The 18,796-nt window shown below is 35.7% G+C and overlaps 1 protein-coding gene and 1 long non-coding RNA gene across 4 annotated transcripts in view; one reads left to right on the top strand and one right to left on the bottom strand.

Moving 5' to 3' along the window:
• Positions 1-18,796, bottom strand: part of PIK3R5 (phosphoinositide-3-kinase regulatory subunit 5) — a 115,096-nt gene that overhangs the window by 9,281 nt on the left and 87,019 nt on the right. For 2 of the 3 annotated variants that reach the window (XM_074225610.1, XM_074225611.1), the window contains 11 exons: positions 18,143-18,296; positions 15,971-16,054; positions 9,891-10,584; positions 9,444-9,606; positions 8,511-8,636; positions 7,438-7,566; positions 6,446-6,539; positions 1,679-1,755; positions 1,018-1,111; positions 793-875; positions 115-227 (listed from right to left, as the gene is read on the bottom strand). In XM_074225610.1, coding sequence (XP_074081711.1) covers positions 115-227; positions 793-875; positions 1,018-1,111; positions 1,679-1,755; positions 6,446-6,539; positions 7,438-7,566; positions 8,511-8,636; positions 9,444-9,606; positions 9,891-10,584; positions 15,971-16,054; positions 18,143-18,296 — 1,811 coding nt within the window. The remainder of the gene's footprint in view (positions 1-114; positions 228-792; positions 876-1,017; positions 1,112-1,678; positions 1,756-6,445; positions 6,540-7,437; positions 7,567-8,510; positions 8,637-9,443; positions 9,607-9,890; positions 10,585-15,970; positions 16,055-18,142; positions 18,297-18,796) is intronic. The other variant, XM_074225612.1, reaches the window with a different exon arrangement.
• LOC141514641 (uncharacterized) lies at positions 70-9,333 on the top strand. Its single transcript, XR_012476074.1, has 3 exons — positions 70-1,243; positions 4,300-4,349; positions 6,788-9,333. It is a non-coding gene; the product is annotated as an uncharacterized LOC141514641 (long non-coding RNA).

The following is an 18,796-nucleotide window of genomic DNA, read 5'->3' as shown; positions in this document are numbered from 1 at the left end:
ACCTCCCTTCCAACTCAGTTCTGAGAGATGTAGGGCAGATGCTACCCACTCCCTCCCCCAATACCCCACTGGAGTTTTTCCTGGGGCAAATTTATGGACCTTTTGTTCCATTACCTGACTACACTCTGTAGGATCTTCTGTTCATCTTGATCTAGACAAACAGCAAAGGAGCAGTTGTTGGAGCCAGTGATTTGTACCTTGTCCACTTTAATCTGTGATGTGCTGATCTGTGAAAAAATGTTGGATCAGTGACCCAATAACTAAGCCAGGGGTCAGGGGAATGGGAGATAGAATTACTAAAGACTGATCAGGGATCCTTGATTTTTCTTCAAAGTCCCCTAATTTTTGTATGAGCATCTGCCTAACTTATAGAAGCCTGGACTTGTCTATCTATATGGCAAACAATTCAAAGACTCTGGGCCAGAAAGAATAAGACTGACAACTTGACTCAAAGCCCAGGTCTCTTTCTCTGCTTTTGGGTCCTGCCTGGTGTGCCTTCCCTTTAGAAAGGCAAGAAAACAGAAAATTGGAATTGACCATAGTTTCCCAAATTCCCTAATCTTAAGCTTCTATAGTCTCTGACCCAAGGATTTTCTAACAAATCTGACACTCCCTTCAGCCTACAAATCATTTCTCCACACATGCCCCTACATTTCCCTTTCTACACATATGACTCTGACTTCATTTCCTTTATCTCACTTGGTTGTCTATTGTCCACCAAAAGACATTGCTAGCTAGCCAGCTATGTATGAGAGGGAGAGTGGAGGCCAAGGAGACAAAGGATGTTAATACCTGATTATAGCTCTTCTTGGACTTAGAGTTCTGTCTCTTCACCACCTCAGTCAGGGTCAAGTTCAAAGATTCCATGTTAGAATCTAAACAAGACAGAAATCTTAATTCATGAGCGCAGGCTCTGGAGTTACCCTCTGCATTAGGACTGGCTCCCAGAGAACTGAGGAGTTGACCCTACCAAGTACATAACCCTTTCCTCCCCCACCTCAATCTGGGTTCACTTACCTAGTTCCTCCAACTTCCGGCAGGCTTTGTTAAGGTTGACAGAGGTGCATGCTTTCTCCATATTGTTCCAGCGACTCCGCCCACTAATGGCCCCCTGTAAGACCAGATAAAGGGAACCAAGCTCATGTCCAAGAAGGCTCTACAGTGCTGCTCCAAATGTACACCCTTATCAGCAGTTAGCATTAACATGCAGAGATAAAGATCCTGACTATTACAGTGTATGCAGGTAAGTGGTTTAAGCCAGTAATATTTTTACAGCAAGATTTTCTTGTCTGATGTCTCTTTTCTAAGCACTTATATACTTAATTTTTCAGTCATGTACATTAATATTATTTTATAATTTTCTTCAGTCATTATTATCTCAATAATATAACTACAGAATGTAATGACTTGAAGGAAGTTTAGAGACAAATCTAGACTAACTCTTGCATTTTATACAGATGAAAAATTAGACCCAGACATGTTTGTTTGGAAAGGTCACAAATGTAAAGATGGAACTAGAACTTTCTAGACTCGGGAACTAAGATTCAGAAAAACCAAATGACATGGCCCAGGATAAAATCTCTTTTCAAAAAAGAAAAGCCAGAGAGAGAAAAGTACTTCCCAAGTCTTGCTCTAGCTCATTGTTTAGAGAGAGGACAAGATTTCAGTCACCCGTTACCTTGTTGTAGGTAATTTGTAGTGTAAGTGGGATGGCTTCTCGGTCTCCATCAATACCCAGCCGTTTACTGCCAGGTCCTATATGAGAGAGATACAAACTTTTCAATACAAACATCCTTTTTCCCTTCTCTCCACAGTCAAAACCAGAGATGCCTCATAATGCTACTCAACTCTCCTTCCTTATATCTCTCAACTCCAGGTCTCAACAACTCCTTCCTCTTAAAACTAACCCTCTTTTTCCCTTTTTATTATCAAGAAGTCATACCTCATGCCCAATAAAAACTCTCTGTTTTAAGGAATTGTTTTTGTTTGGCTAAAACCAAGCTAGATCTGGACAGGTCATCTCACTCCAGGCATTCCCTTGGAGATTTCATTACTCACTTATTTGGTCTCAAAGTCTCACCATTAAGAACAGCTAATGAGAATAACTGTGAGTAAAAGAATTCAAAGACACAGAACCTAAAGAAAATCAGTTGTTGTCCAAATGAAATAAGACTAGAGGTCAGGAAAAACTTAATTCTAGTTGAAAGATGACCTCATCCCTGAAGTTTTCCTCTTCATATTTATTTATTTGAATCCTGGGAAGGCGGGTGTATTCTCTGCACAAGCTAGTATTTTATGTGCTAAAAAATTTTAACCAATAAAATTCATTTCAAAACATCATTTATACCCTGAGTATAAAACCAACTGAATCCTTAGAATGTGCAAAGTTCCAAAATAAAATAAAATAATAAATTTGGCTGATAAAACATGCAACTTTACATACTGATAGTTTTTCATTTGTTTAAACATGAAAGGAGAGATGTCTTTTAAAAGTTAGTACCATGATCATAGTTTTCATATGAGGTTATCAATGCTATCTATAGACATATAAAAATGTTTTAACTTGCTATGGATTAAAGAAATGAAAATGAAAACAATTCTGAGACTAGAAAATGAAAATGACAAATGTTGGAGAGGATGTGAGAAGATGAAACATTAATGCATTGTTGGGCAAGTTGTGAACTGATTCAACCATTCTGCATAGCAATTTGGAACTATATCCAAAAGGCTATAAAACCATTCATGACCTCTGACCTAGCAATGCCACTACTAGGTCTATATCCTTAAAGAGATGAAAAACAAACAGGAAAAGGATCTATATGTACAAGGTTATTTCTGGCAGCTCTTTTCTGGTGGCAAAAAATTAGAAATTGTAGGGAAATTGTTGGGGAATGGCTGAACAAATTGTGGTGTGTGATTATGATGAACTGCTATTCTGCTATAAGAAATGAGTAGGAAGCTCTCAGAAAAAAAAACTTGGACTTACCTGAACTGATGCAAAATGAAATGTACTACATATACAGTAACAGCAATATTGTAGGATGATCGGCTGTGAATGACTTAACTATTGGCAGTAATATAATGACCCAAGAGAGCTCTAAAGGACTTATGATGAAGAATGCTATCCATCTCCAGAGAAAGAGCTGATAATTTTCACAATACAGATTAAAGAATTTTTTTACATTATTTTTCTTGAGGTTTCTCTTTTATGGGCGAGGGGTTTGTGTTTCCTTTCACAATATGACTACTATGGAAATGGTTCCTATGATTACACATTTATAAAGTATATGAAATTGAAAAAAGTATAAATATTTTTGATCTATAAAGATTTTTGATCTGTTTTGTTGCTATTTGAAGATATCTTTATTTACATAGGTGTGGTAATTAAATATAACATTCTATTGATTTTATTTCACTTTGTATCACTCCATATTTCTTTGAAATCTTTATATTCATCATTCTTTACAGAATAGCAATATTCCATCATTCATACACCACTATTTGTAGACTCACTCTCCAATCATCAGATACAGTGTTTCTAATTTTTTGGTATTATAAAAAGTGATGCAATGAATATTTTTTTAGAGTTAGATATTAGATATTTTTATAGAATTAGATAACCTGCTAGGATATATCCAAAATAACAACTGGGTTTTTTATTTGATTTGAATAATTTTGTAACTTGCTCTAGAAAAATTGCAATTTGTCTTATAAAATTTGTCTTACAAAATTGTTTTATGTACTAGTTGTATGCCTCCATTTAAAGTGATTTAATATGCTTGACAATACCCTTATCAAAATTAAGTTTCTATCTCTGACAATCTCTTATGAATGAGATATTAGATTGTTTTGATTCGATTTCTATGATTACCAATTTTGAGAAGCTTTTTTAGATTCTTTTGAGAAGTTTGTTTAGATTGCTTATTTGCAGGAGAATGATACAAAATAATAAATATATTACAATTCCTTGTACAAATGAGATATCAAAACTTTGTAAGATTTTTTGCAGTTTTCCCCCTCAATATATATTCTTTCATTAATGCAAAAACTTTTTATATACTTGAAGTAGCATTTTAAAAATGATTTTATATTGTCTAGTTATAAATTCATCTACTATATACTAGGTACTTAATAAATAATCAATTACTTCACTTTTAATTTGTCCATACCATTCCTTATATTTCCCCTCATATGCATAATTTCTCAAAGGGAAATAGTATTTCATTGTATTCTTATACCAAAAGTCGTTTTGACATTTTCTTATTTTTTTGTCAAAATATGTGATGCTTTTCTTTATAGCTTTGACTTCCTTGGGGTATAAACTCAACAGAAGGCTCTCTGGGTCAAAGGTATGGTCAAGTTAAGTGATTTTTTTTTCTTGAATAAATCCATATTGCCTTCCAGAATGATCAGACCAATTCAGTTTCACCAATATAGTGTTAATGTGCCTATCTTGTTACAGTTCTTTCTAAATTCATTGTTTCCATATTTTGACATTTTTGTTAATTTAAAGGATATGAGTGAAATTTCAGTCCTTTCTGTTTAAATTGTTTATTGGATTTGAGGGTGGCAGCATTCTCTGAATTTATAATATTTTGTGTGTACTTGCAAGTAATTTAGAACAGAGGTGTCAAACATGTCTACAACACTCCAAAACAAGATCAAAACCAGATTAAAATGTAATGGGGAAGTCCTTAACAAAATTGTATATTTACACATATATGTATATAATAAAGCAGATAACATTTTAAAGCTAAGCCAATATGTAAGGGATCCTTATGTATATGAATGGCCTCTATTTCTATTTGAGTCTGACAATACTTATTGAGAACAATCTTTTATATGGTAGTGGATAATTTGCCTATTTTCTTTGAAAACAGTTCATAGAACTATAAACCTTTCTCCTCTACCTAAATATCATTTCTATCTTGAACAAATATTTCTGTCTTGGACATCTTTATTCTTCCAGTCATTCAGAATCACAATCTCTAAGTCAGCTTTGACTTTTCACTATCCTTTTTTTCTACCACACCAAAAAAACCATCCCAAGATTCTGTTTTTACTGATAAAAATATTTTGATTTTTTTTGCTTACCTTTTTCTGTGTATCTCAAACAAGAGTATAATTTAGGAAGCTCCCTCTTCCTTCTCAAAATGCTTTTCACTCTGCATCTATTACTCTGCCAAATTTTAATTCCATAGAACAAGATGTCTCTTCCAGTTTAAGCTTATTTCTTCTAATCTCATCAATATATTGTTTACTCAAGCCTTGATTGACATCTCCTCCCTTGCTTCATATGGATTCTAATGGGAGAGCTGGAGAATACCAAACTGCTTCCAATGTCTTCCTTTATAAAAGGTCTTTTGGCTCACTCTCACATCTGCTATTCTACCTAGTTTCAATTCCTCCAGACCCAATTCTCTTCCTCCTCCTCCCAGCTTTCCTATCTTATTTTGTTGTGCCCCCCTCCCCCCATTAGACTGTAAGCTCCTCGAGAGCAGGAATTATCTTTCTTTTTATTAATGATATTCTGCTTAGCACAGCTTCTAACTTAGGTAGATGTTTAATAAATTTTGATTAGATTGGATTAATTTTTTATTTTTGACAAATAATTTCAAGAAAAATCATTTCACTTTTATTCTCACCCTTCCTTTTCAGTCCTCCAGATGAATGCAAGCTCTTTGAAGGGAGGAGTGTTATGGTTTTTGCATTCTATACTCTAAAATATTAGTGTTCTTTCCTCATTAAACATGATGCCTTTTTGTTCCTATTGATTTGTGTTCTGTACTCTAGAATTCTGGGCAATTGCCTTCAATGATTTCCTGGAATCTGACATTCAGCCTTTTTTTTTAACTTCATATGTTTTTTCAGAGAGAAGGATAATTCTTGATTATTTTCATAGAACTCTATTATTTTGATTTGTAGAGGTCTAATATCTTACAATTTTTGTCATTTAAAACTTTCTTAAAGCATTTATTGATTTTATTTGGTAGTACAGAATTCCCTTACTTATTCAGTTTTTCGGGTTTTTGTTTTCCTGTATTTCTTTCCATTCACTTCTTTAGTTTGTTGTGTTTTACAGTTTTTGGCATATTTTCCATTGTTTTGAAAGGATACATGAGTCCACCTTTACTGAGTTTCCTAACATAGTTTTGAATACAAAACTTCTTCTAGAAGACAGTTTTTCCATTGAATACTAGAGATGAAAGAGCTGCTCTAGTCCAACTATCTCACTGTATAACTCCCATTGTGTTAATGTATTTTCCCTCTTGTACATAATGCCTTTTGCTTCTCCAGACCCAACAGTGCAGTGCTCTGAGCTGAAGATGTATGAGTACTCTGACACACCATTTTCTCTTTTGAAGTGGGAAGAAAGAGAGAATGCTAAGGTTATTGCCCCTACATACCATGTCTTTCCTGGGCTTCTTAAATAGGAGGTACCTACCAGAAGCCTTGATAGCACGGACAGCTGCCGAATGACCCAGTTCCAGGGAGTGGATAAAAATTTCTGTTGTCTTCTCCCCACTGATGAAGGTCAACTACAGAAAAGAATGTCTGTGATCACAGGGAGTCAAAAAGTGCTATTTACATTCTGGCCTCCCTTCTTCTAAATTCTTTAATCCTAAAGTATGCCAAAGAGGCTATGGAGAGGGAGAAGCTATATAGAATGAATTTTAAGTTCATTCTGTTTCCCCAAGAATGCAATTTCTCTTTATAGGCTTTAGAATGTTAGAAATAGAAGGAACATTATTAATAAACCATCTAATTCTGTTTCTTCACTTTACAGGTGAAGAAATTAAGGCTAAGAGAAGATAAATCATCTACCCAATGTCACCCAGTCGTAATGCAGAACTTTTGGCAGCTAAGTGATACAGTGGATTGAGTTAAGAAGATGCGAGTTCAAATCCAGTTTCAGTCATTTACTAGTGTGAACCTGGACATGTCACTTAACCACAATTTCATCTAAATAAATAAATGTAAAATAGCACTTATCTCACTTATTGTGAGGATTAAGTGAGATAATATTTAAAAAGTGATTCAAGGGGCGGCTAGGTGGCGCAGTGGATAAAGCACCGGCCCTGGAGTCAGGAGTACCTGGGTTCAAATCCGGTCTCAGACACTTAATAATTACCTAGCCGTGTGGCCTTGGGCAAGCCACTTAACCCCACTGCCTAGCAAAAAAAAAAAAAAAAACTAAAAAAGAAAGCGATTCATATTTTACTGGTACACAGAGAGAATTTAATAACGCTGTTCCCTTCCCCTTTCCCTTTTTCTGTTATTTCTTCATTCAGATAATCTTAACTGTATAATTTGTTTTATCAGATACTACAAAAGAGTTGGTTGTTAATGACAATTTGAAAACCAATAATGGTGTGGGGAAAAAGCAGTAGGGAGGAAAAGAGGAGGGAAAATCCCCACTCTAACTTCTGTCTATACCTCTGTCTGATAGACTTGTAGCAGGACTGGTCTTGTGGCAAAGCGACAGTAATAAAGCAGCATGTCTGCCAGGATGGGCAATTGCTCCTGGGCATCCTCCAGTGGCCCAGCCTCAGGCTTCAAAGTCTGCTGCAAAGAGATATCCAAGACAGAGGTGGTTTAGGCATAAACAATGTGAAACAAGTAACATTAAAGGAGGAGGATGAGTCAAAGGGATAATTTGCAGGGATGTTGGGTCTATGTTCTCTCACTTCTTTCCAATGTTCCTCTAAGGGAATGGATCAAGGAAAGGGGCAGATAGGAAAAAAGCATAGCTTCCAAGTATCAGTTCTTGGAAATAAAGGAAAGCTGGAAGGAGAAATTATGAGAGTTGCCAGAATTGTGCCCAGTACTCAAATAAGACACCAGAGAGGAAAAAAAAAACCCATAATATAAGGCTGGAGTATCCCCAGCCACAGCTCCTGAATGCAGTTGGATTTTGATTTCCCCTGATTCCCACCATTAAATCATTACTCCTTTCCACTTAATTTATATGGACAGGACTAAGGATAGGGAGAGGAGGCAGTCACCTAAGGAATGGTACACACAATAGGGTACAACACAGGATATTACAAATAAAACTTCTATTAAATGCATGCCTTTTGAGTAACAAATTGCATTGTGTTGTCTGTAGGCATTTATTTGATGAAAAGTCAAGTTGAGAATGTTATAGTGAATTTCCCAGAGTGGAGAAGACCACATGGAGAAGAGATGCCAGTTTCAAACCTTGCCTACAAAAAGACAAATTGAAGGGATAGGGACAGGAGCTGTTGTTTCCTTTGGAAAATGAAATTCCTGGATGGGAAAACTACCTTTTGACTATTGAAGATAATACTATCTCTGCAACTTACAGTCTTAGGAGAATTATTGGATCATTGAGAGGTTAAAAATCATGCCCAGGGTTTCACAGCCAGTATGTCAGAGGTCTTCCTGGTTTCAGGGAAGCCTGAGTCCAAGTAGAGTAAGGGATCCCCAAATCTAGGTCTTCTGGCAAAATCCTCCTTCCCTTTCCCCTATTTCTCTGACCTGCCTACCTGGCACAAGACATCAGTGGGCAGGTGCATCAGTCCCAGGACATTGCGCTCATACCAAGGATCCAGCATTCCAAGATAATGGGAAATGTCATTTGTACTGTCCTCCCATGAAGCCAGGGGAATGTCCTGTAGAGGGAATAGAGACAGGAGGTATATAGGGGGAAGCTCAAGATTCCTAACCCAAGAGACGTCAGAATCAACAGTCAAGAGATGGAACTAGACAATTACTCCTGAAACCCAAATCTTTGCTTGCTTTCTCTCTCTCTCTCTCTCTCTCTCTCTCTCTCTCTCTCTCTCTCTCTCTCTCTCTCTCATTTCTACTATGGTTTTTAAAAAATACTTTTGATTTTAGTGGTGTAAGAACTTGTAGGCAGTATGGAAACTGAAAATGACTTAATGAGCTATCTGGAGCACTAAGAATTTATATGACATATGCTTGAATACACAGCTAGACTGTGACAAAGGGAGGACTTCAACCAAGATCTTCCTAATTGACCCTCAGGCTAGCTCTCCATCCAACTTCTCACATATCCATCCTATTGTAAGGTTTACATTTATTTTCTTCACAACAGTTCTTCTGGATCCACTTATATAATTCTTTTAACTCTTTCTGTTTATACTTGTCTCCAATTACAGTACTGCATGGCAAGGACAATGTCTTTTATTTCTTTATACATCCTATAGAACCTACTAGCAATGGCTATTACACATTAGGATCTCAATTGATAATGACAATTAATTAGGTTACCTCAGAAATATACAATTCAAAAGTTAGGCTTCCATTCCATCTTCTCCCTCCTTACATTCCCATTCTTTTTCTTCTCTCTCCCTATCCTACTCCTCTCTAAGTGAGGATGTCCTTTTGTTATTAAGTAAGTAGCATTATGTGTTGGTGTACTGTCCAGTTTTCTTTCTCTGCGACTCAGCACATACCACTGAAGTCAGATGTCTCAGGGAATCTGTGGACATGAGGTGTGACTGGTTCAGATGAGCAGGAGAGGTATTAGATGGAGGCTGATAACTTCTTTTTACGGGGATATAGAAGAACTGGAGCTTAAAATAACGTGTTAGGAGTGGGCGACTGCTTTCCAACTTCCTGGAACAAGGATAAGACAAGTGATAAAATGAACAAATGGCACCCTCCCTCATCCCTATTTCCTTTCATCCTCTGACTCTCCATCTGTGAGACCCACTCACTGTACCTGAGAGACAGCCTAGGATATCTTAATGCACCTAGATGGACAAACTATCATAATGACTGCCTTACCAACAAGAAAACAACCCCTTTCTCCCCAACTACTTTGTCTTTTGACTAACAAGACTGACCATAAAAGGTCTGAATGGGTATTATATGGCAGTACTTCTTCTCCCATCCCTTACCGGAGATTGCTGTAAGCACGGGCAACCTTCCCTGATATTCGGTCTGAGCCAAAGACAACAACACGCAGGGTAGAGGCCTTGGAGTCCTCATCACCACTAAGAAAGGGCCTCCGATGTCGATGTGTGGCACTGGAGTGGAGCCAGTTTGAAAGCTGACTCTCCAGTGTGTGTTGCGGAAGGGACTGGGAACGCTGGGAATAGGAAGAGGGTGGTGAAGGTATATTTAAAGGGCTGCAAAGACTCCCTGTCCGCCGAAGAGGGAGTGTCCCTGAGCCAGTCCCTTTCATGGGGCTCTGGGAGTCTCTCCGAAGCACCATATGGCTCTTGCTCTTTAAGAGTTTATAGATTCTGTTAAACTTTTTCCTAGGTCTTTGAAATTCTTGTTCCTCTTGACTTTCTGGATTCCGTGGTCTATCAGGGGAACTTTCATCACTGTCTTCCATGTAGCCACTGTCCATGTAGTCTGAGAGGCCTGAGACAAAAGAGGTGAATAGGTGGTTTGAGATGCCAGGAACAGAGGCTGGCAGTGACGTTGTTGACCTGGTCAGGTCTCTGAATGCCACAGAAGTAGAGAGTAGGGAGTCCCGTTCAGTGTAGCATCCAACTGCCTCCAAGTCTTCCTCTTCCTCTTCATCCTCAAGGGTCTCTGGCTGGAACAACTGTCTTTCTTTAATCAGGATCTCATTTAGGATGTCTATAAAAAAGCAAGGAATAATCTCCATAAGTGCTGCTCAGATCCTAAGTCATATTTAGCCCAAAACTTAGCAGAAGGGACCCAGAGAAGTTAATACTTTCTATTCATAAACTCCCCCACTCTCTGACTATATGGTAGGAATGCCCCCTTTCTGCTTCTCATGACTTCTCATCATCACACATTTCTCCCCTCCTTCCCTTCAGTCTCAAAGGATGAGGTATCTTAAATCCCAGTCAAAACTAGTCTCTCTCCATGTGCTTTTGATCCTATGTCCCCTCAAAGACTCATAGGTCTTTGAATCAGTAATGCACCCTTCTCTTTCTTGCACCTTTTATTTTCTCCTCTCCAGACATGTTCAGGTCTTCCCAATCAGAAAACAAACAAAATATAAAATGCCTTGTCATTGTGTGCGATTATTGACTTATTTAGCCTAATTCTCTCCTACCCTTCTTGGACAAATTGCTTAATAACCAATATCTATATGATACTTTAAATTTTGCAAAACACTTTCCTCACAATTCAAAAAGGTAGGCAATGTGAAAATTACTATTTCATTTTGAAGATAAGTAAACTGAGGCTTACAGAGGTTATATAAGTTGCCTAAGATTATATATCTAATCAATGACAGTTAGGATTTAAACTTGGTTCTTCCTGATACCAAGTCCAGCAGTCTTTCCACTGTACCATATTGTCTCCTGAAATAGTTGCTTTTAATAAAATGAAAAGAAAAAGATGTTTATATATAAAGTCTTCCCTTGTTATTACCTATTCTCCCTTGCTCTTTCCACACAGCATAGTGCCTGACCACATAGTTGATACTTATTAAATGTTTGTTAGTGAATAGATGCCCACAATCTTATTGAAAATTCTCTGAATGTTCTCTAATGACTTAATTGCCTTTTATCTACATCCATCCCATTCTCTTGGTATTCTCATACTTTTGACTTTTGAGGTACAAAATTCTCTTGGTTTTCTTCCAACCTTACTGTTACTTATCTATACGGTTATACTCTTCCTGAGACCTTAAGGTAAAGGTTCCAATATTCTATTCTTAGTACTTTCTCTCCAATCTAAAGTGCTAATATATGTAAAGCATTCAGCAAACATCAAAGTGCTATATAAATGTTAATTATTACTTCCCCAGTCTCATTTATTTCCATGTCTTACAGCATAGATGTACAAGTGGAAGAGACTTTAGAGGTCACTTGGTTTAATCTCTTCATGTTACAAATGACTTGTGTATCTTGTATGTGAAATGTGTGAAATTGTGTGAAATGTGTTACTTGTCCCTGAGTTACAGGTTGCAGAGTCAGCATTTGAACCCAGGTTTTCTGAACGTATCTTGTCTCTTGTTTTACAATCATCTTTATGCAGCTATTTCTAAATACATTCTGGACACTGCTCTATGAATGTCCCAAAAATAATAACGAACTTATCACCTTTCCCACAAAACTTGTCCCTCTTTCTAACTTCATAAAATATGTTGGGCAACATCATTCACCCATCATCTTGTTCAAAAGTTTGATTTTGGGGGCAGCTAGGTGGCGTAGTGGATAAAGCACAGGTCCTGGAGTCAGGAGTACCTGGGTTCAAATCCGGTCTCAGACATTTAATAATTACCTAGCTGTGTGGCCTTGAGCAAGCCACTTAACCCCATCTGCCTTGCAAAAACATTAAAAAAAATTTGATTTTTCTTTTCTCTCCTCTCCATCTCTCATATTCAACCAGTTACCAAGACCTAATGATTCTAATTTTCTGATATTTCTCAATATTTCTTCTCTGCCACCCTACCATAGGTTCTGAACTACTACAATAATTTATAGTTACTTTCATTTTCCTTCTCTCCCCCACTTTCAATTCCTCATCTATCACACTTAATTTTCCATAGAAGAATCAAGATGGCATAGTGGATAAAGTACTGAACTAGGTTCTAATCCTTCCTCTGACATTTTCTAGTTATATGAAACAGAGTAAGTCATTTAAGCTCTTTGAACCTCAGTCTCTTTTATCTGTAAAAAATGGAAATAATATTTTAATAGTCACTCTATAGTTGTTGTTAACATGCAAATAAATTGGGTTTTGCAATTTGAAAGAGTTACATAAATATCAAATATTATATTTAAATCACTCTACTTAAATCCCTTTAAAAATATCCTAAAGCCTATTTCTTACCCTGACATTCAAGACTCTCTAAAATCTAAACCTCTCCTATCTTTCCAGATTTATCTCATACTGCATTCCATAATTTTATATTCTAATTAAATAATGACTTCCTTTTTTCCAAAGTCTCCAATTATATCACTCCTTTATTTTTATAATAGCTCCCATTATCTTCCTGTTGAATTCTTTATCCATCTTTAAAACTCAGTTTAAAAGCTACTTCCTCTAAAATGCTATCATTCAACCCCCTCAAAAAAAAAACCTCACTAACAACTTCTTCTTGAAATAGATAGTAAAACTCTAATAGTGGGGAATATTAATGTATCTTTTTTCAGATCTAGGCAAACTTAACAAAAAAGATAAAACAAGGGGAAGCTAGGTGGCACAGTGGATAAAACATCAAACCTGGAGTCAGGAGGTTCAAATTAGGTCTTAGGCTCTTAATAATTACCTAGCTGTGTGACCTTGGGCAAGTCACTTAACCCCCTGCCTTGCCAAAAAAAAAGATAAAACAAGTTAATATGAATATGATTTTAGGAAAAATAGTGATGAGAGTACTCTAAAAATTACTGCATGATCACAGAAAGTGATCTACATACTTCACAGTCATGTGATACTTTCACAAAAATTGGCTAGGTGTTGAGATCTCTCTCTAAAATATAGAAAAGTAAAAATATTAAACATCCTTTATTGATCTTGATGCAATAAAATTATATTCAATAAAAAACTTAAAAAATTAAAAATTAATTGGAGACTAAATGATGTAATTCTAAAGAATTGTTGGATTAAAGAGCAAATTATAGAAAGTTTACTAAAGATATTAACAATAGTGAAGTAATATACCAAAACTTATAGCTTGTACCTAAAGCATTTCTTTGAGAAAAATTTGTATCTCTAAAAACTTTTATAAACAAAAAAGAAAAAAGGAGAAAAAATCATTAAATTGAGTATACAATTTAAAAAATGTGAAAAAGAAGACATTTTCAAAATCCTCAACCAAACAACAAAGTAGAAATACCAAAAATTAAAAAAGAGATTAATAAAACTGAAAACAAAAGTCATTGAATTAATAAGTAAAGCTAGATGCAGATTTTTTAAAGAAAAAATCTAATAAAATAAACTCAATTAATCTGATCTTTTAAAAAAAAGAAAACTAAACTGTTGGTATAAAAATGAAAACTCACAAAAACCAAAGAAGAAAGAAAGGACATTATAAATTATAGTGTCCAAATTATATATTAGCAGAATTGTCAGTTTAGAGAAAATGGATGAATATTTATAAAAATATAAAATACTTTGGCAAAAGAACCTTTCTAAACAACCCAATATCAGAAACAGAAAGGGAACAAGTAAAAAAGTGAACTACCAAGGAAAAAACATCTAAGACTAGATGGATTTTATAAAATATTCAAAGAACAAATCATTCTAATATTAGACAAACTTTTCAGGATTAAGAAAAGAAGGCACTTGTTAAGTCTGCACAATACAAATATGATCTTGATACCCTAACCATGGTAAAACAAAACAAAAAAAAAATAATTACAGACCATCATCCCTGATAAACATTGATACAAAATTTCAAAAAAATATAAGTAGACTACAACAACATATAAGAAAGATTATACATGATGACAAAGTGAAATTTTTCTAGGAACATAGGGTTGGTTGAACATAAGGAAAACTATAAATATGATATATTAATAATATAAACAATAAAAACAATATAAAACAAAAAAAATTTAAAAAATAAAAAGGATATCTCAATATATACTTTTTATAAAATCTAGTATCCATTTTTATTAAAAACTCTGGAAAGCATATGAATAGTTTCCTTAATATAGTAAAATATTATCTATATGAAGTTAAGAATAAATAGATATAATAGGGAAATTTAGAGGCCCTTCCAATAATATTGAGGACAAAGCAAGGATTTCTATTATCATTTCTGCTATTTAACATAGTACTAGAAATGTTAACTGTAGCAATAAAAGGCAATAGACACAGGAATAGACAAAAAAAGCAAAATTATTGTTTTTTCCACATATATGATTATGTACTTAAGAAACCCAAAAAAGTCAACAAAAATTAACTAAAACAATTCCTTTACCAAAGTTATATGATATAAAATAAATTCACATAAATCATCAGCACTTTTGTATATTTTCAATAAAACCCATGACGAAAACCTAAAAAGAGAAATTCCATCCCAAATAGTTACAAAGCTAAAAAAATATTTGACAGTATATTTACCATGCTGCACTCAGGAACTATATTAATCCAACTTTGTTCATATGCAGCCAATATAATGAAAATGATAATACTATATAGATTAATTTGCTTACTCAGTGCTGTGCATAGAACTATAGAAATGATAGCAAAATTCATATGGAAGAACAGAAGGTCAAGAATCTCAAGGATAATATGAAAAAAGTAGGAAGGAAAGGGATCAAACAATACTAGATACTTTAAAGCAGTTGTCATTAAAATGATTCAATATTGGTTAAAAACTAGAAAGGTTCAGCAATGAAACAAATTAAATAAACAACATACAGAAGCAAACAAACACAGCAAATCCAAAATAAATAAGTTTATTAAAAAAAACTTCTCATCTTATGTAGTGATAGAGCTTCAGCTGTATCTCTCTTATACAAGGATCATACATGATATGTTTTATCTACATTGTCAGTGGTCTCTCCCCTCTCCCTAAACTGTAAGCTCTAGAGAGGCATATCTTATCTAAATTGTATAGTTCTTCTAGTGTCACACAAATAATTTCCGAATTAAATTTAACCATTAGAGATTTTCTTTTCAGAAACTTAGAAACCTTTACACTCTTTCCTAGCCCTTTTAAAAGATGTTCAGAGTGAATGTAAGCAAGGATTACTCTCCACATTATTGCAGGAGAAGAAGCAAGCCAAAAATGTCTATCAGGAAACATCATCTTTTAGTGAGAGGATTGCAATAGGATCATAAGGCTCCCCACCTCCAAAACTAACCCAAACACTAATGACTCCACCAGTTTGCTGCTGATTCTAAGGGTTTTGTGTTTCACTGAAATGAGCTACTTCTGAAAACTATGGGGAGAGTGAGAGATCCACAGAACCCAGAATAATAGATGGCTGTCATAGGAGTCAGGAAGGAGCTAAAGCTAAAACAGAGGTGGGAAGAAAACCACAGATACAATTTCTTTGGCATCAGTTGTTGAACTGCTACACATATTTCTTACCAAAGCTGTCCTGGTTCCAACTATAGGTGTAGCACCTGGCTACTGGAATGGGGATGGTATATAGTTTACAGGGCTGAGCTGTCTCTGTAGAAATAAGAAGAACAAACTTTCAGAGCTGGAAGAAAATACCTTAGAGATCTTCTAAATCTAAACTACTCATTATCCAGGGGAGGACAGAGAAGCCTAGAAAAAAAAACATTATTTGCTTATTCAATGAGTCAGAACTGTTATTACAAGAATAATCTCTTGTATAGCTAATTATTTGCTTTGTTTTGTTTTTACCATCTGTGCTTATGATTTCAATGATATTCCTAATAAGGAAACTCCTTCTACTAATACAAATCAAAAACTGGTCTGTAACGTATAGTTTTGGATGACTACCTGAGGCAAAGTGACTTGTCCAGGGTCGTACAGCCTGTAATGCCGTAGGATTTGAACACATTTTCCTGAGTCAAAAGTCTGTCTATCTATTATAATCCACCAGTGCTTTGGGAATCAATTATATTTCTTTCCATTCCTTCTCTTCCACCATCCATCCCACACCTCTCACCCTAGTCACTAGAATCTGTTACTAGTTCCCCTACCCTTTTTTTGCTCATGTGCCTCCCAAGTAAGAGACAATAAATTCTCCACTGGCCCCCTTTTTAATGTAAAACTTCTGCCAAGCCAACAGATCAGATCCCCCTCATGAAGCCCCCACATCAAGAAACAATAACTACTCCCATCTGAACTTCCATAAGCATTTGTGGCATTTATCATATGATGTCTTGCACTGTCAGTTAACTTTTGAGTTTCATAAGTATTGCTCCATGAAAGACCTCCTCTGAATCCTCATCATATCCTAGAAGTCCTCTAAGTGTCTTTCTAGTGCTTCATTTATACCAGGCTTCATTTACACCAATCTAGAAAGGATTTGGGTTTGAGCCCAACCAGATTGTTTTCTAGGCACCAGTTTTGCTAAACTTAGAGAGGCTCATCAATAGTAGTTTGAAAACTCACTGATGAATTATTTGAATATGGCAACTTATAAGATAGATGAAAATTAAAAATGGCCCTCAATTCTGTGTGGTCCCTTTTAGCAATTACAGGGATTTTGGTGGAATAATGGAAAAGGGGCTAGGCCACACACAAACATAAATGGGTGACATTTTCCCAAGGAAAAAGGTTGATATATTGGAGGACATGAAGCACATCTACAATAACATCCTTTTTATAAATTAATCCAGATGAAATAGAGGTTGCAATGAAATGAAACGATGACTCAGAAATTCTTTTAGCTGAAGTAACTAAAAGAATTGGCAGGAATGACTTAATTGCATGCCCAAATGTAACAAAAAGCATCATTTCATGGGATAAGATTTAATCAGTATTTACCAAGGTTTCTCCACCTTTCATGAAGGTTGGGTTACTTCTTTCACTAAAAGGCAAGGAATGTATTTACAAGACTTGATTTACAGAGAGCTAAAGTTATAATCATGGTCATTTCTTGGTCATTCAAGAACATGAAAGAGACATACCTATGTGAAGCCAGGGCCTTTTTGACTTGGTGGATGCTCCAAATCATTACAGCTTTCTCTGTTTTTTATATGGGAGTGAGAGAGGCCATGTTTGTTTGAGCTAAGTGTTATAATCTTGAGTATCTTTTCTATACTATAGTTAAGCAAACTGCTTTTTTAAAAATTAACTGTTGAATGATCTAGTAGGAATGTCTCATATCATTACAGTATCATACCAGAGCTACCCATACCACCTTCCTTTTAACACTTGGCCAAATTATAGTGAGATTTTACAAAGAATTTGACAAGATTCTCAAAACTACCCCCCCAAAAAAAACCAGTCAATCTGTAAGATTAAAAAAACTTCATTCCCATCTACCATAAATATTTTTTCCAAGTATACAGGTAGAAGGTAATGAGCATTAGTAAAATGCTGATCCTCAAATGATAAGTACAACCTGTCATCATGTTCATTTTGAGGAGCTTCCCACCTTGATAAAACCTGCTGAATCTTGTGCTCTTTTGGCACATCATTTGAGGACCCCAGGTCACCTCCCCTTGGTGAGAATTTTGTAGAAGTGTACAATATTCAGTACTCAATAAGATTTTGGAAATTTTGTTACTTTTAAATCTGCAAAGTCCATTTGCAAACATCTTCCTTTCCCCAAAGCCTTACCTGAAATGTAGGGGAAACCAGCTTTTTCTCCTACAGCCTTCAGCTTGGCTTTCAGCCACTGTCGGGCCTCCTTAGGGTCTCTGATGGTAGATGCTAGTTCCTGAGCCTCTGTAATCTCCTCAAAGATGGCCTCCAATTCAGTTAGAGTCTTGGACTAAAAACACCCCCAAAGAATAGATGAGGTCTGACATTGTACTCATGTACTCATTGTACTCATACTCATTTGTCACCCCCGTCCATTTCCCAGTTCTTACTAGGAGTCATTCTCAAGCCCATCATCATTTGATTCTTTTATTCTTAACTCACTGACCAAGCAACCCTTACTCCCACAACTGGGTAACCCCGAATGGAGGTGCAGAAAGAGGAATAGACCATCTGAGCTAGAAAGGATCACCTAAATTCCTGAATTTTCTGGTGAGGAAACTGAGTCCTAAAGAAAAGAAACAGCTTTTTTCCCATGTCATACTCTTAGATAATTAGAACTGTGACCAAAACTTAATTCTCCCAATTCTATATCTAAGGAGTCTTCCATTACACTATAATCTCTTTTTCCTGTCTCTGTCTTTCTGGCTCTGTCTCATATCTACACAATATAAACAACCTCAAAACACTTCTAGCATTTTTCCTTAGTTCCTACCTAACCAAAATGAACCT

Source organism: Macrotis lagotis, chromosome 2 (genome assembly GCF_037893015.1).
Source record: "Macrotis lagotis isolate mMagLag1 chromosome 2, bilby.v1.9.chrom.fasta, whole genome shotgun sequence".
Taxonomy (NCBI): Eukaryota; Metazoa; Chordata; class Mammalia; order Peramelemorphia; family Peramelidae; genus Macrotis; species Macrotis lagotis.
The sequence above is the reverse complement of the archived record's forward strand: the minus strand, read 5'-3'. Positions and strand labels throughout refer to the sequence as shown.